This window comes from Gymnoscopelus microlampas, assembly GCF_963454915.1.
Source record: "Gymnoscopelus microlampas genome assembly, chromosome: 6".
In the NCBI taxonomy this organism is placed as follows: Eukaryota; Metazoa; Chordata; class Actinopteri; order Myctophiformes; family Myctophidae; genus Gymnoscopelus; species Gymnoscopelus microlampas.
Window position 1 is genome coordinate 20199439 of NC_139943.1, and position 26292 is coordinate 20225730.

The following is a 26292-nucleotide window of genomic DNA, read 5'->3' on the forward strand; positions in this document are numbered from 1 at the left end:
GCTAAAGGACCAGCCAATGAGGAAAAAGTGACGCAAAAGTCAGGACTAGCAAGTTTAGATGTAGACCAGGTTTTGCAACCTGGTAAAAAAAAAGAAGCTTACAGTAGACAAGGCACACAGCAGAGTAGTCTGTGTTTGAACTTTTCTCTATACCACCGCGCTCTGACCACTCTGGTGTGTTGTCCAAATAAACTGTTCAATAAATCAAAAACTAGGAGGTTCGTACTCAGAAATAGAAGTCAATTTCTTAGTTTTATTTCTAAATTCCTCAGGAAAGGTGACAGGCGTTTCGGGTATCCAGCCTTAATCAGTATGGGTGTGTGTGTAAATGTGTCTATGACATGGCAGTAATCCTGCAGGATTCATGGATTCTCTTTAAGCCCTGTAGCCAGGGGACTTAAGGGTGTCATACGAACAAACACACAAATAGAAAAATGGGCTCGTAGGAGCACACACTCCCTCACATACATAACCTGGTAATGAGATTATCACTATTCTATAGTGTGTGTGTGTATTTTGGGGAGGGGGGGGGGCATATAAATACATTTTGGTGTACAGGGAAATTAATTTTCCGCTTCAGCTTCCATTCAGAATGAACTCTGTTGTGACATTAATATCGGTATAATGGAATTTCCACCGCTGTAGAGTTGCGCTGTGTGTTTCAGTGCAAACCTATGAATATTATTTGTGTGAGAGTGTGTGTGTGTGTGTGAGAGAGAGAGGGTGCACATCAGTCCAAAACTCCAAACGCTTTCCTTTCCCACCCCCTCGTTAAATCTTGTCGTTGCTATGGCGATTAATGGTTTGGGGATGAGCACGTCTTTCCCCTGAAGCCCCAGACAGGAAACAGGAAATCATCTCCCAACAGAAAGGAAGTGCAGTGTGTCCTCCACACATAAGGCATTTCCTGTTTATTTTATTCCCTGATGCATGTGTAGGAGGAGCATCATACATTAGCCTAGAGAGAGTGTGTGTGTGTGTGTGTGTGTGTGTGTGTGTGTGTGTGTGTGTGAGAGAGAGAGAATATGAGTGCATGTGTTTTGAAGTATGTTTTTTCTAGTGAGGGGCGCCCAAACTGCACAACAGGAAAAGGACCATCAGCGCTGCTCCCTCACATACACACACTTAACACTCAGCTTCAGAGGTTTGTTAATGGTTTGTGTTGAAGGCCAAGATAGCGTTGTTGTGGTTATGTAAGGTAATGGTTTACAATCTCCAATGATTATCTCTATTGGCGTGTTTACTACAGTTTCCCGCTTAAAATGAGAGAGAGGATGAGGTAATGGTCCCCACTCTTTTAGGGCAGGGGTTTTAAACAGGTGGTCCATGGACCACTGGTGTCCAGTGGTCCATGGACCACTGGTGTCCAGTGGTCCATGAATTTGGTATTGTATGTAGTCCCTGACCATGCATTTAGTATGTATGTAAGAAAGTGAAGATTCTTTATCCATTTTTTATGTTCTTCCACGGAACAGTGCACTAAAAAATGACCTGGTGACCTATGATGACCCGTCAATGTTGTCAGTTACAGGGAAGTCGGGGTCTAGAAATTCCACAGAAGGGGAAGTGTACGGTATTGTCTGGTTGAGTCAGCATTATTAGGAAATGTGCACATATAATCGCACGTGTCTGCTCACTCACACACAAATCAGTGCATCAGTTAACATAAGTTTAATGGAAGGTTGGATAAAGTAAGAGAATGGAATAAGGCTAACCATAGGAATAGATCAGTGAATCTTTTTTGTTGTTGCTCTGGACATTTTTCAGTTAAATAATGCCTGGGCATGATATAATTTGTTGCACGTTTTTAATTTCAAGCTTTTTCTCCTCCACCACGCCTATTAATCAAATATTTTCTTACATTTGATGGACTTATGAATTATGATTTAAACATATCTTAATACATTTAACACAGGTATTCTATTTAAAACTAATTCCCCATGAACCACCTGCAGGCCTAATCATGCCATGGACCACCAGCACTAGTAGTCTCGTGGACCATTGGTTGAGCAACAGTGGGATGCATAGACACGGGATACATAGCAAGTGTTCGAATCTTAGCCCATGTCCCCTCCCAAGTCCAACAGTAGTCCCCAGGTTGTAGTCAGGGTGGTGGTCCCTGGTTCACAATCAGTTGAAAGCCCCTGCTTCAGGGTATTCTTGTCAGCACATTTGCACCTAGCGTGAAATTTGTCCTCTGCATTTACCCATCCTAACTATTAGGAGCAGTGGGTGCCATTAATACAGTGCCCGGGGAGCAGTTAGGGGTTATGTGTCTTGCTCAGGGACACTTTGACAAATAGACCGTGACCGGAGGGTGAACCGGTGACCTTAATTACACATGGGTGAACAAAGGTGAACAAATTTACATTACAAAACCTGACACTGCATTTTTGTAAAATTAAAACTTCCTTCCTTTTACCATTTCAATTTGGGAGGTTTTGTTTTACATTGGCATCTACATCTGCTTTATTTGCATTAGTTTATGTGCTATGTGTCCGGGTAGCTCAGTCGGTAGACCTCAAGTTCGTCGGTTCGGTCCCGGGCATGGCTTGGGTCTTGCGCATCGTGAAACGGGGATAGACTCCTGCACCCTGGCTGATACCGACAATAAGCCTCTACTTACTTACTTTTATGTGTTAGAATAGTGACTTTGTGAGACTTGCTTCATCTTGCAAAGACCATTGTGGACTATCAATTTCTAATCAACAGAACTATTAAACATATTGCACCAATATTTGGAGTTACATCATGGCAAGGTAACTACAAAACCCAAACCACTACCATTGGCCCCGATTCACTAAGTAATTTACGGCCATATTTTGATCTTACCGGCATTTAAGACACTTTTCTTCATGCAAAATATTGTCTTAAATGCCGGTAAGATCAAAATATGGTCGTAAATTTCTTAGCGATTCGGGGCCATTGTCCTTTAAGCATATTTGTCTCCGGCGTCCTGAACTTTCACCCAGTCTGAAACATCTTCTATTGAAATACAGAAAATAACCCCAATGGGGAAGAAGTCCCAATTGAATCGAGATGAGTGATGCTGCAGCAGGCTGTAGGCGGTACTCTGTGTAGAAAAGAAAAAGAAATGAGGTGAACATAGAATAACATGATGATGTCCAGCTGCTCTGTAACCCAGTTGGCCGCTGGCCGCCTTTCTATTAGTTTGTCCTCCCCAGAGTGTGTGTATAGTGTATGTGTGTGTGTAGAAAGAACATGGCAAGCTGGTGCAGAGCCGGTGATCAGACCTGCTGTGCTCCATATACAGTAGGTCTGTACCAGAATGCTTAGTAGGCACATTTGCAGGGCAGCCGCTCCCATCTTTTCCTCCCTCGTTCATTTTCCTCCTTATCCATCATCGGGGCTTCCTAGACCTGTCCGCTCTCTGGCCTCATTTCTGCTCTTTCTCTCTGTCTCACTGCCTCTCTCCTTTCCGTCTCGATATTAGATGTCGTGGCCTCTCTCATTTCTATTCCTTCAAACTCTCCAGTTTTTTACCCTCTGTGTTTGCCGTCTTCCCTCTCTCTCTCTCTCTTATCCCCAGTCCACCTCTCTTGTCCTCATTTTCCTGTCTGCTTTTGCTCTCCCTCCCTCCGACTCTCTGTGCTTCTCTCTCCTCATTTCAACTTCCCTCACAGTTTAGGAGTAGGGCAGTTTCTTGCTTCTCTCTCTTTCTGTCCCTTTCAGTTTGCTCACCCTGCGTGTGCTGAATGCAGACAATTCTGTTCTGTTGACGTATTCACACAAGCCATTTTTCATAGTCTACTTATCTTTGTTTTCTCCATGAGGCCAAATGTAGGGACAGAGATAATATTTTCGCCCCTGTGTGTTTGTTTGTTTGTCTGTATGTGTTCTATCCTTGGCTAATCATGCAAACTACTACATTGATCAGCGTCAACATTCGTGTGCACTCTGCCAGTAGGCCAAGGAACTCACATTCAGAATATTTTTCAAATCTATCAACGGCAACTATGTTATTTCGGTGAATGTTTAACTTCAGACCCACTGTCCCTCCAGGCTATGGGATATGCGTCTGTGATGGTATGGAGTGGGACTTGCCAATCGGGCACAAGCTGTCCGTCCGGCGTATGAGAACTGCAATATGCCACTTTGCTTCTCCCTTCAACTGAAGCCTGGTAGTTGATAATCGGTGCATGCAAAAAATAAATTTTAAATTCCAGCAAATCTCTTAGTTACACCAACTTTGTTGTGGTGAGGTAGCGTTACTCTCATTGGTCAAGTTCATAAACATCGCTACGTCTTTGTCTCTCATGCACAGCACAGCACACGTATGACTTGCACGCATGTGTGCACAGCACACAGACAGAAACACGTAGAGATTGCGGAGAGACACACACCGTTGGGTTAAAGCCAATGTCTGATTTACGCCAACACAGTAAACTTGACAACATACCCCCATGCACGTGTGACGCAACAACCTCGGTTAGGTTTTCCTGCATAACAATCATGCAGAGACCTGTAGTGTTTTTGGGAACATTGTTATTTTTTCACTGGAAAAGCAACAGCTGCTTTACTTGTGACAGCAAGAACAACAATAACCTTTTGGCTCTGCCAAGACATGTCATCTAAAGAACGAACAACACTTACCACTTAACCCCTTAAATCGTACTGTACAGTATATACTTCGTTGACTGGAATCCCCCAGGGGTCTATACTAGGCACCCTACCTTTTTTCCCTCTACTCTAAATATCTTTGCCCCAATCTTTGTGGAATGTTTCCCCAGAATAGGGAAGGAAACAAAATACCCATTGAGTTTAATGGCTTGAAATTCTTTCTGCAACTAGCAGGAAAAAAATAGGACACTGGAAATCACGACACCCTCTATGCCATTAATGAGAACTGTAGCGTTTTCACGACTTCCTTATTAGCTTCAAATCCAGAACCGGATGCTTGGCGCCTGATAGGGACGCTAGGGTTCATGTGGAGAATGTGAATATGTTCACAGTAAAATCCTCAATGTTAATATAACTCAGAGATTATACAAAAGTCAAAATAATGACATCACACACCTCTTAAAGGAGAATGAATGTACTGTATGTGTGTACAGAGTAAAATCACAGTGAAGTCTCTGAGTTACAAATGTATATTATACAAATCTACACAAACAGTGTGTGAATTGTATTTATTTACCTACTACAGACCAGTCTTTTCAGTTGTATGATCATACAGGAGATTCAAATGTTGAGAATAAAATGACTAATAAGCTAACAGTCTTGGTCAACCAAGGCCAAACCGTCTGATTAATCGAGTTGAGGGGACGGCGCTATAATGAAATGAGGCACAGGAATTTGCATGCAATTCAATGCAGTTTTGGTCTGCAGCACACTGCAATTTGGCCGATTTTGTGAGCACTCAACTGTTATTGATCAGAGGTCTGATTGCTTGATGGGTAATTGATTATACATACACCTTCCTGGTTACTAGCATGACATTGAGCCTGATCACTCACTCAGATGACTCAGTCAGACTCACACACACACACACACACACACACACACACACACACACACACGCATGCACACGCGCATGCACGCACTACACTATGGAGCATGGAGGCATTTGTTCCTTCCCTCTTTATATAACTGTGTGTATGTTAACATTGCTTGCAAGATATAGAAGACTGACAAAGGCAAGACAGGAGGAGGACATCACTAAAGCTCAATTTATACAATATAAATTGGTATTCTCTCAGGCTTAAGCCTGACTCAAGGAAGAGGATGCCCTAGATGCAGTACGTGATGTATTGCATCTAGGACTGAGCTGAATGATTCAAAGCTTCATTCATTGGATTGGGAATCAAATCCTTAATTAAGAATGCGACGGCTTTATGGTTTCCTTTTTTATTTACACCGCGCAGTATTTCGAGAAGTTGGGAGTTTTATTTATGCAGTTGGCCAGCATGGGCCTGCACATAGTGTGAAGACTGACAAGGGAGGAGATTTTTATTAATCCTGCAGGGGAAATTCAGTTTCAGCTTCACCTAGCTCATATAGCTGCTCAGATGGTCATGACCAGGAGGGGTAGTTGCTAGGAGTTAAGTGTCTTGCTCAGGAACACTTCGGTCGGTAGACATGGGCGGGCCGGGAGGCGAACCAGTGACCTGATTACCAGGTGACCTAGTCTCTACCCACTCAGCTATGGCTGCCCCAAAAGACTTAGACTTAATTGGAGTGTTGGAGCAGGGTGAAACTAATATTTTATTTGTATCAATAAATGACCTGATATTGCATATGTGAAATGTTCACACATAAAACCAAATTCATGGTCAATTATATAGGCCTATAAATACTGCATGGACTATAAGATAACATAAGCTGAAATAGTACTTTTTTCCCTATACTGTACGTGACATTTAGGAATACACAGCAGATGTGCTGGCTCCAAACATACTCCAGAGTGCATACAGTCTGCAACATTCAGCAATTTAAATTGTACATTACCAGTGTTTCTTGTGCATGGTGTGTTTCATGGTGCGTGTCTATGTGGTTGCTAAAATGTCAAGAGATAAAGAGAGAGGGAGAAAATTATAATCTGTGCTGAAAAACAAAATGGGAAAGAAAACCAGCAGGAGGAACATGCTCACATAACTCTAACTCTTAGCATTTGGTGAGTAATGGACCTGAAAATGAATCTTAAGCGTCTTGGATATTTATCTGGCTAGCTATAATTGGGGAATAAACAAAATTGAATTAATAAGCTTTGGCCCGATTAAACGATACAGCACACTGCATTTGGTACACAATGATAGTGTGCCGATTAGAACAAAAGGAGAGTATAAAACTGAATACAGAGATGTTCTTTTGTTGACGCTCTACTAGCTCTACTAGCTCATTCACTCTCTCTAAGAATACTTACCGGGATGCAGATACCAGTGGTTCTCAAACCTTTTAATTACAAGGACCACCATAACTCTGAAAGTTACAGACCTGTAAGGGTCCTTGTACCTCACTTTGAGAACCTGTTAGGTATATACTGTGTGTATATATATATATAGGAATATGTATAGGAATCGTTATAGGGAAACATTAAGGAATCGGACTGTTAATAGGGAATCGTCAAGGAACTGGAATCGTTAAAATCCTAAAGGATCCCAACCCTTTTATCAGGTTCTCCTGGCCAATCTAAAGTTCAGTTATTTGAATGCCATAGATTTACTGACAACTATTATTATTCATTATTTAATAAATTGAAGCGTCGAAGAGTCGAACTCTGATTGCTGTAAATGCCAGTCCAGCCATCTACAATCTACAAGCTCACAACACGTAGCAATATGACCTGCTGTGAGCGTGTAGATCTGCTATTTTCACCAAATGCATGCCCCCGGAATAGGGCTTAGGGCCACTAGGGTTCATGTGGCTAACTCGGATACGATCTGTCTCCTAGAAAACTGTGTGCATGCAAATAGTCTGGAACGGCGTGAGAAAAATTGGAGAACTTGTAGTCCACATCCACCAGCATATTTCCGGGTCCACTTGACTCCACTTTGATAGTTTCCAGATGTGTGCGTGTGTGAGTCTGTGAGACCATTGTAACCGATACTGCCTGACGTGGTTCTAAAAATAGATTTAATAGTACATGCATGGCTATAAATAACTGTGAATGAAAAGCCTGTCAGTGGATGACATCACTGGGTCTGGTAGTTGTAAGTTATGGACGGTGTCGCTCAAGTTCACAAAGATTTATTGGACCAACACCATGATATAAATAACATTCAAGAATTCAGTTTTATGTCTCGGGGGTGTATTTCTATTCTTTTATATTATACTGTAACTAACTAGCAGCTGTTTCTTTTGTAGACTTTGCTGTTGATGTGTAAAAATACACATTTTCAGAGTTTGTTCCTGAATTTCCTCCCTTAAAGTCAGTCAGAGACACACACACACACACACACACACACACACACACACACACACACACACACACACACACACACACACACACACACACACACACACACACACACACACACACACACTCACACACAAGAGGAAATTTAGATAGATTGTGCCATAAGTAAGTCCCATATGCATGGACGGTATATTAATATGCATGGGACTGGGAGGGGACGTATGCTTATGGCACAATGGACCTAAATTACAAAATATAAGTGAGAACACCAACATCAGACTCAGAGCAGCATTTTTGGTGGAATGTGGTAAATTTTGCGTTATTTCGAGGTGTTGAAGAATGAGGGTATGTTTTGAGAGGCATCAGTCTTGAATAACACTCATGAAGAGGCTGATATATTTCAATAATGGAAAAAGGATAAATCGTGTCAAATTAAGTTTGACAAAGGAACTGCATGTCAAAAATGCTAGTATGGCTCTTCAAGCCCTGTGTTTCATAGTGCCATGAATGCCGAAAATCGATCTGCGAGTTCACATAAGCTTGTAGATATGCTATTTTGGGAAGAAAAAGACATGCCCAAAACAGGGTTGGAATGGAGAAATTGAATGTGTGAACGGGAGATGGGGACGGAGGTGAGGAAGGATGAAAGGACAAAAGATGGGTGAATTGGCATAGAGGGGTTTGTGTGATTTCATTCAGCTTTGGTGTTAACCCATTCAATCCGGGAACGCATCCGTCATTTTAGATTTATTTGGCTATTCAAAAATAGCAGATATACAAGCTCATAGCTCGGCACTGAGTGCCGCGCTATGAGCTTGTAGATCTGCTATTTTTGAAAAATTGTAAAGTGTGCAAATCTTTGAATATATTTATTTACAAATGTCTTAATTTTTCTGAAAAACCATTGTTGTGTGGGTGCCCCGCTATGAGCTTGTAGATCTGCTATTTTTGAATAGCCAAAGAAGCCAAAGATAATGGTATTAGCTAGAATCTAAAATGACACGATGCGTTCCTGGATTGAATGGGTTAAATGCTATAAGCGGTATCGAGTTAGAAAAAGCCAGTGTTGCATTTGGCTTATCGCAGTCCTGCCAGGCCAAGGCGGTAACGAGCCTGAAAGAGAAACATGAGTCACATTTAAATGAATACAAATCTGAAGAAATTGTGATTAAGACGGTGTTATTTACGGTGATTATGGACATGAGAATGCGGGTGAGTCCTCCTCATGCCAGGTACAATCCTCAAGGGTGCTATGGACAGTCAACAATTAGACTAAGATGTTTACTGCCTGACCAGTTGTATAATATAGAATAGGGTGTCTACAATGATACTCTGATTTATTTTCCCAGATTGCGTTTTCGGTGAAAACAAGCAATATTCAACTGCCGATAACTAAAGAACGGAAGATCGAGGTTACATTTTTTTTGTAACGAGACCGAGACATCTGATGTTTACATGTTCTTTGAAAAAAAATGTTGTGCGTCTCGAAAGATTAGTAAAAACCCTGGCAGTGGCGAATGTATTAATTAATTAATTCCCAGCAGTGACTGTGTTAAAGTAAAACAAACCTAAAACCTGTGTATGGTACTACATAGAGTTGGGATCCAGAACCGGAGGAACTGGTTCCAAGTTCCAACACTGAGGAACTAGAATCGGTTCCATCACATTTGGAACCGTTTCCGAAACCGGTTTATCACTTCTGCTATACAATTACAATAATACTGGTGGTTCTCACACTTTTTAGGGACCACCATAACTCTGAGCGTGTACAAATGTGGGAGTCCATTTGGTTCCATTTGTACTCTCTCAGAGTTAGACGTGTAAGGATCCACTTGGAACCCCCTCAAGTAACCCAGAGGGTCCCTGAACCTCACTTTGAACACCATACTGTGTGTATGCTTAAATTTCAGTTCATCAAAAATGTTAATGAAGGCCAAAATGATATAGATTTTTTTTGTTTTATATATAGGAATCGTTAAAGGGAACCGTTAAGGAATCGGACCGTTAAGGAACTGGAATCGTTAAAACCCTAAAGGATCCCAACCCTAGTCACAAATGCCTTTTTTTGAGGCAGCCTGGGCTGCTTTACTGTTAGGAGCTGTTAAATACATGAATAAAGAGGGCATTTTATTTCTCTGTTAAATATGATATTTACCGCATGCTGTGTCTGAGATGCATTCAGATTCAGCTGGTATTGGCATTATGTACCATTCTGTGTTGGTCAGTAGCTCAGTTTGAACTGATTGGTCTATTCAGACAGGAAGGAAGTACTGGTCCATTCAATGAGAAGGTTGAGCAGCTGTGTTTGTGCATGTGCGTGTGTGCACGCGTGTTTGGATGATTGTGTGTATTACAGTGTCCCCAGAAAGAGTGGAAGGGCTCCAGATTTCTGTGGCTATGATGACATGTATGAACACACACACACACACACGCACACGCACACGCACACGCACATGCAGAGGATGGTTGGTAGTGCCATATCAGTTACACAGTTAAACAGGAACACTTAACCAGCTGGCTTGGCTGTGTGAGAAAGAATTAGCTGAAAGGTCCAGACAGCAGGGAGGAGAGGAAGAGGAGACAGAAGGAGAAGGCTTCAATCCCACAGGGGAAAAGAATAGCAGAAGAATGAATGCGGCATAAAAAAGAAAGGCACGGACAGAAAGAAGAGAGCTTTAACCATTTACCAACCCTATATACTTTGTGGTGTTGTATAGTATGGCAAACAGCAAAATTGGCCGAATGCGACGCCCTGTGAGCTTGTAGATCTGCTATTTTTGCTGAATTTGAACCTGTTTTCCACCAAATGTTCATCTATTATGGCCAAATATTTGATCTATTGTTGCATATTATGACATGCACAGAATAGGGACGCTTATATGGTTCAACAATGCGTTGCGAGCTTCTTGATCTGCTATTTTCTGTGAAGATATTTAATGTGGAGCGAAAACAGCAAATACACGGTATAGAGCCCTGAGGTACTCCGCTCTACCAACTTTGGGGTTTAAGTGGTTAAATATGGAGTCATATTACACATCAATTGGCCCTACAAAATGTTGTAATTGCAGGAATCTGCACAAATATACACCGTAAAATCCTGAATGTGAATTTACTCTGACTGAGAGTGTAATAATGGACCCCATGGGTCTATTTGTACACTCTCAGACTTAAATGAACACAGATTTTACTGTGCACTTGCCACATTGCCCAATCACCTCAATGTCTTGTCTATAAGTGAGTCTTTAAAGTGCAATGATTTTGGACAATCATTGTGGTCGATCACAGTTGAGCCTGACACAGTATATACTTCATCGCACAACAAGAAAGAGTGAAAACGAGTGCTGGATCTATTATATGTCATTTTAAGTAGATTGCTTCTCAAAAATATGAGTGAGGGAGATGGAATGCAGGCTGTGTGTGTGTATTCTTTTGTTTTTCGCCAATTTGTAATTTTCACAAACTCAAAAAATGACCCCAGAAGACCTCTAAACATAATCAATTCGATTGCAACTTCTAGTCTCCATCTGCAACAATGTGACAAGGTGCAGCAGTTACACGTTCAGAGATGTAAAGAAGTGGGAGAAATGGTTTTCTTTGCAAAACAGATAATCACAAGAAGATGTGAAATAACTAAACGACAATATCGTACATGACGTGTGTAGGCAAAACTTCTGAATAAATATAAAAGAGAGATTAACCTTTGAGAAAAGCAACCTCAAATTCAAGTGCTTGATCCCAATAATCACACAAAAATGTATAAATCAAAAATTCCATTGATTGATAGAATTCCATTTTTGGGAAACAGTCTCCCTTACTCAGTCAATGTGTCTGTCTGTCTGTCTGTCTGTCTGTCTGTCTGTCTGTCTGTCTGTCTGTCTTGGACTGGTGCAGCAGATGAAACATGGGTGTCTCATTCGCTAGATAACATACTTTACATGCCACAGGGACATTTAACTTTTTCCCTGCTTGTTACACACACACCCACACATAGTTCTGAAATGCTGCTCCATTTCGTTCTCATTGCCTCTCTTTCCTCTTGTATCATATAAGTTATATGGCTTACATTTGTGGCTTTCACAAATCGTGTATGTGCCTGTACATATGCATACATTTTTGTAAACGCATGTCTTTGTATTTGCATGTGTGTATGAATCTACGTTTTAAATGTGAACATTTATCCATGTTTCCAACCAGTCTTTTGTTCATTAAATTGACATTATTCATTGGTAAAGAACTAGTTTACACTAATAGCCACAGTACAAAAACATTCAGATGAATTTGGGCAGGAACTAATGGGATATAGGTGATTTCAGTAGTACATTGTGTTCAGGACAGATGGCTTTTGGCAAAGAGAAAGACGATGAGGCGCAGAGATGCTCTCGGGTATAAATATAGAACACGAGACCCAGCAGGAGGTGAGAGCAAGTCAGACACCGTATGAAAGAACACTCAGGTGTGTGTGTGTGTATGGGGGGGGGGGGGGTCTTGTAGTTTAACCAGCATACTGGGACAACACAATTCAACCACCTAAACCAGTTGTATATATAGAGTTATAATTGTTGGTGGGCAGGGGGCACATTTTCCTCCACATCTCATGTTACCTAATGTGCGTCATTACATTTGTATGCCTGCAGGTCTCACCGAACGTGTCAGCACTTTGCTTTAATGGCCATTTGTGCTACACCGTAAAATCCTCAGTGTTGATTTTACTTACAAGAGTGAGTGTACTTGTAAAAAAAAGAAGCTATTTTGCCATAAATATGTTGAAATTTCAATATATATACATGTGTACAACGCCTTTTACAAGTGCTCAATTAAAATCAAATTTCATAGAGGACACCTGGTCCTTGGCTGCGTTCATTATCTCCAGCTTTGATGATCAAAAGCTGTGAGGATGGGGAATATTTGGCCAAACGTTAGAAGTTCTGAAAAACGCATGCACGTACGTGCCCACGCTCGTGCACACACATTGGCACTACAGTATCTTGAGTCTCTCCTTTGGACCTGTGAAAGGTTGGGGCAAGGTAGGGACATGTCTTCTACAAATAGAAGAGTGAACGAAAGAAAAAGATGGGTGAAGTAGTGGCAGTGGAAGCTGTTTCCTCCAATAGATAGATAGATAGAACTTAATTGATCCCCTGAGGGAAATTCAGTTGTCATAGCAGCACCACAGTATGAAACACACTGATATTAGTAGAGAGATGCACCAAAGCTTAAAGACAAAATAATAAGAAGGGATTAAACAGGCAGTAACGTACAGGGATTAGAAATATGCAGTCAGTCAGTGGATAAATGAGGAATACTGTACATGATTTATCAATTGTAAAGAGTTTACTATATTTAGCCTAATATACAACCTATAGAGTGTGTGTGTGTGTGTGTGTGTGTGTGTGTGTGTGTGTGTGTGTTCTGTGTTTGTGTGTGTATATACAGACATACACACAGTCCAATGTCATAAGTGGCTCCCTTATATAAGTGATTTTTAATCTCAGTGGGATTTTTACTCCTGGTTAAATAAAGGTTAAAATGCAGAATACAATCTATCCACGGTGTGAAAAAAAGTAAAGAATAATCCAGCAGTTGTCCTTAGCAGGCCTCTAATAGATAATAGTGTTTATGTAACAGGCTGGTCTTTGTTCAAGACCATTTAACTCTACTTGATGTTGCCCTTGATTTCTTTGACTGTATGTTTATCTGTCTCCGTTTACCACATCATTGTTTATAATACGCTGTGTGTGTGTGTGTGTGTGTGTGTGCGTGTGTTGACAAGACATGGGAGACCTAAACATGCAAATAAACTGCAGTGAATAGTCTTGTTAGCGTTCAGTGGGGGCTGTTTGGGAGCTGTTTGCTACATGTTTTTCTCTCTCTGCAACTTTTAACACCCCCCCCCTTTCCAGTTTTCCTTCTCCGCATATCACAATGATTTCGTTGCCATCGGGCAGAAACCCTGTATCTCTGTGTTTCAACTTTTTCTTTTTTTTCGTAAATGAATACCCTACTTCATCATACAAGAGTGTCGCACAAAAGTTGTGAAAATAGCAAATCTACAAGCTCACAACGCCAACGCATCGCTATGCAACGCGTTGTGTGTTTGTAGATCGGCTATTTTCACTATGATTTTTTTTAAACAGTAATAAAAAAGGAACGGTTTTGGACATACAAGGTTTCCCTCCCAACAGCAACGATTTGATATCTCTTATCTAGCTTCCATCTGTTTCTCTCTCTGTGTGTCTGTCTCTCTCTCTCTCTCTCTCTTGCTTTCTAAGCCTCTCCTGCTCTCTGTTTAGTCTTCACTGTCGTGGGAACAACATTGGTTTCACAGCTGGCAGAGGGCTGCACACAACCCTGGGATTTACACGCTATAGGTCACTGGCTCCCAATGCGGGGTCCGGAGACCCCCAGGGGTCCTTAAAGGGGTTCCAGGGGGAATGATTGTTAGGGACCAAATTCACCCTTAGGGGTCGGTTACTCTGAACGTCAACAGAACAAATGTAACCAAATAGACCGATACGCTCTCAGAATCAAATGAACACTGAGCATTTTACAGTGTACAGAGATAAAATTCTAAATTAAAAAGGTTGAGAATCACTTCTATAGGTCACGCATTTAGCGTGTGACTGTGTCATCATGTTTGCATATTTGAAAAGCTCATTCCACATCTGAATGCCTGAGTGCCTGGTTGTGTGCATTCGCTTTATGAATATTTGAGTGTCTTTTTTACTGCTCATTGACAGATATCTGTCAGTGAGCAGTAAAAAACTGTAGCCGTTACAGTATATGTGGATATATCACTGTTTCTTACAAATGTAAAAAAAAAATAGTTTTATTCTTCTGTTGTGGAAATATAACATAAAACTTCTACATGGCATAAAACATCTACACGCTTCTATATACGTTGTGCCTAGAGCTTGCTCTGAGGCAATTCAGACAAAGAAACTGCAAAGTTGTCCCTTTTCTTCATCGTTGTGTGTGTGTGTGTGTGTGTGTGTGTGTGTGTGTGTGTGTGTGTGTGTGTGTGTGTGTGTGTGTGTGTGTGTGTGTGTGTGTGTGTGTGTGTGTGTGTGTGTGTGTGTGTGTGTGTGTGTGTGTGTGTGTGTGTGTGTGTGTGTGTGTAAAATGGCACATTGCGTTAGAAGAACCGTGTTGTACCAACCAATGGAGTAGAACACCACATAAGCAGGATCATTAACCAAATATTTCACAAGATGGGATGCGACTGTGTGTGTGTGTGTGTACTAAAGGAAGGGTGTGGGTGCTTATGTGTGTGGCTCTGTAGATTTCCAAGAAAACAATATAGATAGACACCAATGTCAACACATACACGTATTCATATCCTCTTTACTGACATGCCTCTGATTTTCTTTTTGTCTATGACACTTCCTGTTTCCCTACCCACTCGTCTTGCTTGGATTCTGACACTGAATGCATTTCAGAAAAACATCAACACTATCGTTGCTGGTGCTTTGGCAAAGTAAAGCTACTGTTAGTCTTGTGTATGTGACTTACGATCTGACAATGCACACATCTTTCATAGGAGTGTACTTTGCATATTGTTGCTGTCGAGCAGAAACCTCTTATCTCCATATTATAACTTTTCATGCTTTTTTAAAAAATCGTATAGTAACCCATTAAAACCAGGACAGCATCTGTGTCATTTTATATAGAGACATGAGACCACTCAAAGGAAGTATTTATAATACAAAAAGAATTCTTAGTGGCCTTAAGCTCATCTATGTGGTTGGGTCTGGTGTGTCTCATCTTCCTCTTGACAATACAACTCAGATTATCCATGGGGTTCAGGTCAGGCCAGTTGGCTTGTCAGTCAAGCACAGTAATATCATGGTCCGTACACCAGTTACTAGTAGTTTTGGCACTGTAGGCAGGTGCCAAGTTCTGCTGGAAAAGGAAATCAGCATCTCCATAAAGCTTGTCAACGTACAGAAGCAAAAAGTGCTCTAAAATCTCCTGGTAGATGGCTGTGTTAATTCAGGACTTGATCAAACATAGTGCATCAACACCAGCAGATGACATGGCACCCAAAATGATAATAATTGTCTTTCTTTTTGTGGGGGGGGGGGATTATTATTATTATTATTAATGTTTTTCAAATAAACAAAGCTGATCTACAAGCTCACAACTGGTTGTGTGTGTTGTGAGCTTGTAGATCAGCTATTTTGTGCATGACAAAGTATAAAATAGTGTTTAATCAGACAAATTGATTTAGCCGATTCATTGATATATAATTAAAACAAATATATATATATATATTCGATTAATCAAAAAAGATAATCCATAGAATAATCACACAGTATTTGTGTCATTTTAGATTTTGCTATATAGTTTTTCAGAAAACTGTTAGGATTTAGAAAGCATTTTTTGGCCGGCCTCAGGTCTAAATAGGTTAACCTAATCCATCTTTGTGTTGCTGGTGGTAACACCTTGAGGTACAATTGTGTGTGAAAGTCAGCTTCTGCATGTTGCAGATGGCCTGTTTAGTGCTGCGCATGCCGTTTGCATCACAATACTCTAGAATTCACCGTGTCTCTTTCATTGTGTACCTTTAACACAATAGGTTTGAGTTATGGCACATAATATTTGTCACCCATCACCCTGCTCTCCATGTCTTCATCTTTCAACTGTATAATGTCTAAAATGGTATTATGGTACCGTGGAAAAGGAAACGCTGGTTTCTGACATGCCTGGGCTGTTTGACTCTAAAATGCTGAAACGTCCTCTCTGATCTCTTCCATATTTTTGAATACGTGGCAGTGTGGTGTGGCAAACTGCATTTTCACGGTAACTTGGGATCAGTAAGGCCCTGTTATTGCATTCAAGTGTTGGCCTTTGATTTCGTCAGCACCGGTCAGCTCAGCCACCAGAGCGAGGAAAAAACTGCTACCACCGTCACAGAACATGCAGAAGAAAAAGCAAATCAGAATAAATCCAGACAATTACAGGTAGAGAACCATAATGTTTTAATAACAAACGCTGTGGCAGCACCTCTGTGTAGATCAGTGGTTCTCAACCTTTTCTGGATCAGGGCCCACTTGAGAATCTTGAAAATGTTAACAAAATAGCCATATTGATTAATTTGGACCATACTAGTGGCTAGAAAACTGTTGTTTTCAATTACAACAATCTGTGTTCATATTCGTCCGATAATGATATATGGACAAAACTACGAGTAGTCAAGTGGAAAGGACCAGTATTATACGTTAATGTAAAAAGCATGTAAACAAAGGTAATGATAATCGCCTATGTACAATTCTGCTTCAGTGTCAAGAGTACGTGTAGTATTTCTTACCATTTGAAACTCCATTCATTCATGTCGTTATCTGTATGGGGGATGAGTGCAGGCTTTTGTTGTCATGACTCATGACGTCATGGGAATGAGGCCTATGCTAGTAGTGTATTGTCCAGCTAGAACACTGTGACCAGCACCAGGCAGCAATGAAACCAGGGCATTACCTTGAACCATAACAGAGGTAAACATGGAATCAAACCCCACCACCACTGCCACATAACGTGATCATAGAGCGAATACTGGTGTTTTAATCTTTACCATGAGGATAATGCCTGGGGGTTTTCTTCATGGGAAATTCAGCTGTTGTCGTGGCCTCGGAGAATCATGAGGAACTGGAAACTATGCACCGAGGGCAAGTGTGTCTAGTTTTCTCAGCCTTCACCTCCCCAACCCCCAGCAGACGCACACGCACACATGCACTGTTTCAGTGATTGTTCCTTTTCCTTTTGGTTTCAGTGTCAAGCGTCCAGCGGGGATGTCCAGCCTCCTGAACCGCCTTGGGGGCAAGAAACAGAAGATGAGTACGCTGGAGAAGTCTAAAATGGACTGGGACGCTTTTAAATCAGAGGAGGGCATCACAGACGAGCTGGCCATTCACAACAGAGGGAAAGATGGGTAAGAAAAACGGAGAGAGGACAAATGCAAGGCAGACAGACAGCACATGGGTAAGAAGAGAGAGAAAGATCAGAGTGGAACATGGATCCAAGCATTGGGAGGTGGGGAGGCGGTGAGTGCCGCTGGAGAGGGGTAATACAGGCAAAAGAGAAATGAAGATAAGGAGGGCGGGGGGTGGAGAGGAGAACAGGAGAAGAGAGTTAGTTGTCATTTATCCTCCTGCTGAGAGCGGGTGACAGAGAAGTGGGAAGAGGGATAGAGGGATTTAGAAGAGTAGATGGGGAGGAGGATTTCAAACCTGTTCGTAATGCTGGAAAATGAGAAGTGGGGGAGGGAGGTGGAGGAAAAAGAGGAGGGTAACTTTAGGATGGATAGATAGAGGGGGAGGAGGAGAGGAAAGGGGAAAAATAATAACCAGGGACAGAGGTGACAGGGATTTAAGGAGAAAGAGGTAAACTGAGTGATGAGAGAGAGAGAGAGAGAGGGGAGGAAAGAGAGAAGAAGAGGACAGACAGAGAGATGGAGGGGAGAGAGGAGAATAATTTCACCCTCTCCTGAGGATGCTAATTAACCATGACATCATCATTCGGTTACCAGGGGCAACTCAAGGCCGCACACTCAGCCCATTAACTGGCAACAATATACACACACACACACACACACACACACTATCTCAAAGTCACGCAAAGTCGCTCACTTGTATAGACACGCAATAACACTTGCACAAAAATAGGTTCCGTGACGCTTAAGTGCACGTACATCATGCAGTCACAGACACGGAGATAACCCGGCAGACATGCTGTCATACATGACGTGCTATGGTGTCGCATGGAAATGAGCACATAACATATCTCTTTTTTTCTGCATCTCTCATTTACTCAGTTCAAAAACACACGCACGCACGCACACTTGTGGTATTATGCACAGATATAGTCACATCTCTCTCACGTTTTTCTCTCACACACACACACACACACACACACACACACACACACACACACACACACACACACACACACACACACACACCACAGACAGTGGAGAGAGCAATCAGATATAGCCGTTGAATTAGAGGGTGGCCATGGTTTTTACAAGTTACAGACTGGAGGACAGGCTAAATATCTACTTCATGTTTGTCTATCTAGGGAGAGAGAAAGAGCGGGATGCAAGACAGACAGTACGAGGCGAAATTAATGTCGGCTCCGCCATTTAGTGACGCTCATCTGGGAAGGAAAGGAGGGATGGATGAAGGGAGGGGACGTTTTGGTGAAATAGTGGTGTAACGGAGAGGAAAAAGAATTCATAGACAAGAGGCTAAATTAGTTAAGTCCTTTCATTTAAGGTTTGGCTCAAAGAAAAGAGCCAGGCAGGAAAGAAAATAACTGAAGGAGAGCTAAGGAAGATGGAATTGGTTGAAGAATGGTGGTTGGAGTCAGGGAAGGAGGGGTGAGACGGACTGGGAAGAAGGGAGGAAAGGGAAAAATCCACTGCATGAGCATTTGTAAAAGGTCTGTTTTCCTTTTTAAATGCTGCCAAGTAAAGTGATCGAAATGGCAATCTACCACCGCCTGTGAGAATGTTACGCTAGACAAAGCAGCTCCAAAGCATTTTGTCTAAAATATCATCGTCTTTGACAACGAATGATTTAAACTAATGTCTTTTAAAGCATGGAGGAGGGTTGATGGGCGAGAAAAGGCTTTTAGGTAACTATGTGCACTGATTTGTGGAGGTGTGAGTGAAAAGGTATGGACAGAGGAAGAAAGGATGAAAAGATTGGAGAGTGGGATGGTGTTTGTTTGTGGCGAATTTAATCTTAATTGTTGTCTGGAGGTAATTATAAGGTTTATTATGTTTATTAAAGGATCCCCATAAGAGATACATGAATGAGGCTGCAGTCTTCCTGGGGTTCTGAAGAAAAGCAAATACAAAACAGACATGCAATAAAACAAAAAGACCCATTTAAGTATAAAAACAATCAAGACAGAAAAGTGTGATTGGTGGAAGGACAGATAAAGGAGGGAGGTAGCAGAGGGATGAGAGGAGAGACTGAGCCAAAGGGATCAAGTTCTAGATTTGCTCCATAAGTGCCCTGTGGTCTCAATTTTTATAGTTCAAACCCCATATAACCCTAGGACAACCTATTTTAGGTTTTCATATCCTCATTTACATATTTGGGCGAGAAAAGAAAACGTGACTACTGTGAATGCTAATATTACATGAGCACTTAAAGTTTTTTAAAGATTTTTCCTTTTTCACACTGCGGAGGACAATCTGAAGATGGTGTGTTCCCAGTTTGGCGTCAAATAAGCAATAAGCGACGGACAGGTGTGAAAACTTAATTTCTGGCGGAGATACTTCGTTTTACAGTTCATGAGAAAAGAAGAGTAATGAACTGCAATTACCGTACTACGCATATAAATGTTTCTGCTGCCTACATTTTGGTGAAAGTTGTACGTATACAACTGATTTGTTGTGGGAATGAGTTATGATCTATTTGGAAATCACACTTGGTTCGTGTCCACAGTGATTCGACAAAGGGTACCTTCAACGTTAGCATGTGGACGCAGAGGTTCACGTCCCACTGGAAAGATGGCGACTAAAGCATGAGGGAACATACGGCTGAGGGATCATAGACACGCTCCCCTCGCCACTCGCCCTAGAGCTTTCATAACGAAACTGGCCGAGTGCCATGGCACAGAGTGCACTCCTTTGAAAGGGAAGGAAAACAGGATACTTAATTGGTTATTTCAACACTAGCCCCTAAAAACCCCACTGATAACATATTCAGCCTAATCCAACCCATCTCACCACTGTGCTGCGGTTACTCCGCCCTTCTCTGGTCACGAAAATACCAAAAAGTATGTCATCACACCGTTGACTGCCCATTACTCCGGTGCTCCTGTTTCCCCAAAACCCACAGTGTTATCATGTGATAACTAAAGACAGAGCTGAGGGACACTGGCCCAGGTTACAAACACAGACAGAATAGAAACCCCAACACACACTGGCTTTTGCTCTCTCTCTTTCTCTCTCTCTCTCTCTCTCTCTCTCTCTCTCTCCTCTCTCTTTCTCTCTGTGTGTACAGGAAAAGTTGTGTAACTACTTCCTGTGTTGAAGTGGGAACAGCAGGGATTTGCCTGTTTGTGGTGGGAAAAAGTGTGTGTTCATGTCGATGTACCATGCTGGCCAGTGCCTGCACACAGATCTCTGGCTCAGTTTGTATCTGTTGTGTTTACTTGATGATAATGCTCTAACCTGCCTCTTTTGCGCGTGTGTGTGCGTTTGCGTGTGTGCACTTTTAGGTACGTGGAACGTAAGAACTTCTTGGAGCGCGTTGACCACCGACAGTTTGAGCGGGAGAAAGCTGTGAGGCTCACCAACATGAAACCAACATGAAACAATAACAAAAAGACTAACAGAGCTCTCTATCCCCCTCACACACCAACACACGCACACTCACAGGAATCTTCCCTGACTCCACAACTGATTTGAACAGCTTGTTTTGACTTCCTGTACAGTATATCTCTCTCTCTCGTTCTTTCTCACTCTCTGATCTTTCTTGTCTCTTTACCCCCGCTTCTCTCTCTCTAATGACAGAGTAGGTTTTTTCCTCTGTAATGTTATGTTAGCTCAAGCACACACACACATCAACACACTATGGGGGTCTTGTCTATTTCAGGACACGGTACATGTAGTTTGAGGTTGTGCAATTTTGTGCGGATGTGTGTGTAAATAAATGATAGCCAAGTGTACTATTTGGTTATTTTGGCATTATGTTTTGGGGACAATTCATAGCCAGAGAGAGGGGAAGCTGTTTCATTTTTTAAAAACATTTCCACCTGATTTATACTTCGTATAAGACAGTATCGCACATCAAAAATAGCCGATCTCAGAGCTCACAACGCATCGGATCGTGACATGATGTGAGCTTGTACATTTACTCTTTTCGGTGAGGGAGTACACAGTCAAATCCAGAATGTTTGACCCTGAAAGTCAGAAAGAGGCAAACAAGGTTATTTGTCCTAGCATCCTGATTTGTTCATGTCTACAAATGTTTAATAAACACGTACTGATACTTTTAGCTGAGATTGTTGAGTTATGACTTGTTTTGTTGCCTGAAAAGAATGGTTTGTCCTGTAATTTGTTGTGACTGTGGCTGTAGTGGATAATTGGTTTATGTCTATGCTCATCACGTTTTTTTGGTTTGCGTAGGTCGAGCTCCAAAGTCATTTTTTCTGTGGGTGTTTTATGGTGATCAAATTGATCATTCTAAACATTATACTTGCAGTTTTTCTCCCTTCCCAACACCCTTTTTGCCTGAAAGTTTCATAGTCTATAATTTTGTTAAAATTTCCCAGTCATATCATGACGTTATCTGGTATAATGTTGCTTCTTAAAATATCCTCACTTCTCATCTCTCTTTTTTTCTCTATTTTCCCCCCCTTTTTTGCTAGGGTGATTGTATGAGAAAGGTGCTGAATCTCATAAGCCAAGTTTTCATGCATTAGTGGTTCTGTATATGGAACCAGATCCATTAATGGGAGTTGATTGAAACCAGTGAACCAGAACGGCTCCATAACTCTAATGAATACCAGCTAGCTACTAGATGAACTAGTACTGTAGTTATTTCACTAGTATGAATCTATTTAATTCTCTGTGTGTGGAGCAAAACATGTTCAGTCACAGGAACACTTGTTTTCCTTGCATGGTGTACATTTTCCACAGACTGTTTGAATTGAATGTCATTCTGTCCTTGTGAAAAGGCTCATGTTGCATTCACACTGGCAGCGACAAAAGATACAAAACTATAAAGCAACGCCGCATATCTGTCGGCAAGTCGCTGCTTACGTGTTGTGCAACACACTCTTTGATGTCATCAAGTGCGCATCCGTCGAGCGAGAAAAATGTAAAGGAAAATATAAAGGCTCGGATTCAAAAGAACAGGGAATTGGTTGATGGAAATACATTTCCCCCATTTTTCCCCCATTACAGGCAGGAGTTGCGTGGAGAGAGAAGGCGAGGGGAAATAGTTAAACAAAACTTGCTCGCTTTGTAGCTGCCACTTTCAGCTGGCTCAACTTTATTTTGTAGCTTTGTAGCGAGCATCAAAAGCCGGGAGTCAGTTTGTATTTTCACGTCATGTCGCATTAGAGGGCTATTAACTGGGTGCATTTCGCCTTTCCGACATGTCGCCTTACCGACGTTAACGAACCCTATACCTAACCCAGTGGTGTGTTCTACCGTCAGATGCTGTGTACGGCGTATACCTTGAGATTTTTTTTCGTCGCTACCGTATACCTTCAAAAACTGTTTCATCCATTGAAAACGCGAGAGCGTATACCCACGACCACGCGCATCGTAGCGTAGCGTATACCTTCCGAAAAAAACTAGAACACAACACTGACCTAACCCTAACCGCACGCGGAAGCCACTAGTCGGAGTGGCGAGATGTCGGAATGGAAGGAGCACCCCCTATTAATGAAGTAGACATTTGTTTCAAATATTTTTATTGTGAAGCACAAGTTATAGTTGTACATTTAGCTTCCTTTTTTTTTTTAAACAAAAACAAACAGACATAAACACAAAACAGACAGGTAACATGAAAAAAAAAAAAAAAAAAATTAAGCAAAAAACAAAGGGACCCTCCCGCCTCCCCTCCCCCTCCCCAGAAGTGCTGCCCCAGATTACGTGCGACACGGGTCATCCACAAGGATTAGCCTTTCAACCTTTAAGAAAGGAGACTAAAGGCTTCCAACACCATAGAAAGGGATTCTATCCAATTCCATGCAGTCAAAAAGTATTTGGATTCGGTTAACTGGCTTTTACTGCTGGGCTCAGATCGGATGATATAGCACTGTTTTTTAGGAACCGTTGAAGGCTAATTTATCATTTGTGTGACCCAACAACGTCATTGTTGTTGAGCGACATATGCTGAAACGATCGTGCACAAACTAAGTACAAATCAGCGAGCCTTTAGTATTAAATGTGTATACATGTAATTCTGTAATTCTAAGTGAATTGTCAGCAGCAGAGCACAGACAGGCTTGTTTCGCTTAACCACTTTAACCCTTGCGTCCCTATTTTGTGCATGACATTAACTATCTATTTTTTTTGGTAAACACAAAGGGGATCACTGTTCGTTGTCTAGAGAAATAAATATATAACCGGAGCTGTCCCTTCATTTGTTTAGACCATGTTGAAAATACGTTGTCTCACGAAATACAGTGGAAAATAGTCAACCCAAGATACAGCCACTTCCAGTAAACCATTAAACAGGAAGTAGACGGATGCGGAAATCTTCGGATGACATTATTTCTGGATCCGGGTGAGTGGAAAGACAATTAAAGAACGAAAACTCGTCCTAACTCGTCGTTGGCAGGCTGCGCCTTGGCAAAATTCAACGCGTTAACGCGTCCATGGCAGGCAAAGAGTTAATACATTGACTGCTTGAACACCTCCTATATGCTGAGGGGCCAGTTTTAAGGAGTGGGCTGTACAGTCCTGTACAAGCTCCGGCAGAGTGTATTGTTTGGCTTGCAAAGGTACATGCAGGTCCAGAATTGGGGCTCACTAGTCTCTGGGCACTGGGGAGCCTCAAATCTTCCGGAATGTGTTGTGTTCTGCTTTCAACTTTAAGAAAAAAACAACTGCATTTTATTAATGCGCCCTTTTATGGGATGGACTTTCAATCAAAATGAATCTTTGTTTGGCAATGTGGTGAAACAAACTTGTTGAGTTCTTATGCAAAAGAGATTAACAGAAAACGTGTCCAAGGTCTCCTGACTTTGCCATGTTAAGTTGAAGAGGCGGTATATAACACTGTCAAATACACCATTAACATCAACCTGTCAAGTGTCGTCAAATTGTCTAACCAAGATTACTCATCAGTAGTGGATGTGAAGGAGAGAGACAGAAAAATAACAGCTCAAAGCCCCTCCAAACACATCTCCGGACCGGACAGGTGGATATGTCCTCTTTCATCAATGGCTTAATTGCCCATAGGTTTTCTTTGTATGCACAATAAAATCCTCAGTATTAATTTAACTTGAAAATGTTTTAACTGCACACATGCCTGCTTCTTTATTATGTGGAAATACATTTGTGTGCGTGCACGGGCACACGCATGCATGCGTGTGTGTTTGCAATGTGTGTGTGTGTGTGGTCTAAAATAGCTGCTGTCGTTGGGGGGATAATTGTGAGACACTAAACCCTGTACACACACTGCAGGGAGCCCAATGACCTGCATACCTACACACCACACTGAAAGATGTCTAAGAATAAGGGTGTAAGTTCAACCCATAGGGGGTGCCTCAAATGGGAAAACTTAAACCGTTATTTATTTTTGGACCAGTCTTCACCAAATTAGGAACACATGATCAGAGTCATGCGACAATTAGCACCACACACCGTTTTGATATTCCATACCATTTGGCTGTATAACTGAATTCCAACATTAGTAGGAGGGGCCTATTTTACCAAGAAATCATGAACAATGTACAATCAACCCCTAACTTGAAATGCTTTGTGGGGGTGGGGGGGGGGGCATCCAAAATTATGTGTACAAACAATGTGATGCATTATACAGAATGTGTATGTCATGGAAACACAATTTTCCCTTATGGATGCTTCTTTTGGACCAAACACATTAAGCAATTTCTCGAAATTGCTGCTTGTCAGGCTTTGGCTGCCTGCTCTAACTAATGTTATTTTATATCAATTTGGACAGACATGGCCGCCATTGGCTGGGGCCCTTTAGTATATGGTCATGGAAGTATTCACACTATTTTTGGATTTATTGGTGAAAGGAGCAGAATGTCTTGGTGAAGCCCAGCACAGCTCCTCAACACTGGTGGTCACTCAGGTAGGCCTATAGGCTGCACTCATGATTTTGTTTATACCAATCTTCCTTGCAGGTAGATTTTAATCACCAGTAGCCTAATGCAAAAAATGTTACATGTTACTTTTCTCAGAAGGTATTCCTGTAACGTAACGGAATACTTTTTAATGGCAGTAATCCTGTAAGGTAAAGAGTTAGTTACTTTTAAAAGTAATGTTGGGAGCCGGAGGTAGGAGCATGCCTGCCTTTTGGCGGAGATTTGCGCTCCACTGAACGCCCCTTTGCACCAAAAAAAGAAAACCCTTTCCAAGTGCTGATTGCTGAATGATAATCAATTGCACCTTCAACTAAAACGAGCTATTTCTCTTTCATTACACTGGGTGAAACAAATCACACCCTTGAGTGTATGCTTGCTGACAGACTGACAGAGTATAGGCTAAATCGAGCTCGGTTTATTTTCTGTGCGATGATGACGCCAATTGTGAACTTGTAGATCGGCTATTTTCGACGAGTGACACCTTCATACGACGACGTATCGTATCAGCCTGCCATAGCACGCGCAGGCCTGTGAGAGAAACGGAGAGACTCCTGTCTCTTTAAGTCCAAACTTGATGATTCCGTTGGAAAGGAGAGGCTGGGCTGGTGGTGAGAGGAGAG

General features: G+C 41.7%; 1 protein-coding gene across 1 annotated transcript in view; it reads left to right on the plus strand.

Moving 5' to 3' along the window:
- cfdp1 (craniofacial development protein 1) overlaps positions 1 to 21865 on the plus strand; it is a 29211-nt gene extending 7346 nt beyond the window's left edge. Inside the window, exons 6-7 of the mRNA XM_084059968.1 lie at positions 17640 to 17798; positions 21101 to 21865. Coding sequence (XP_083916094.1) covers positions 17640 to 17798; positions 21101 to 21194 — 253 coding nt within the window. The 3' untranslated portion in view covers positions 21195 to 21865. The remainder of the gene's footprint in view (positions 1 to 17639; positions 17799 to 21100) is intronic.
- Positions 21866 to 26292: the final 4427 nt, after the last annotated feature.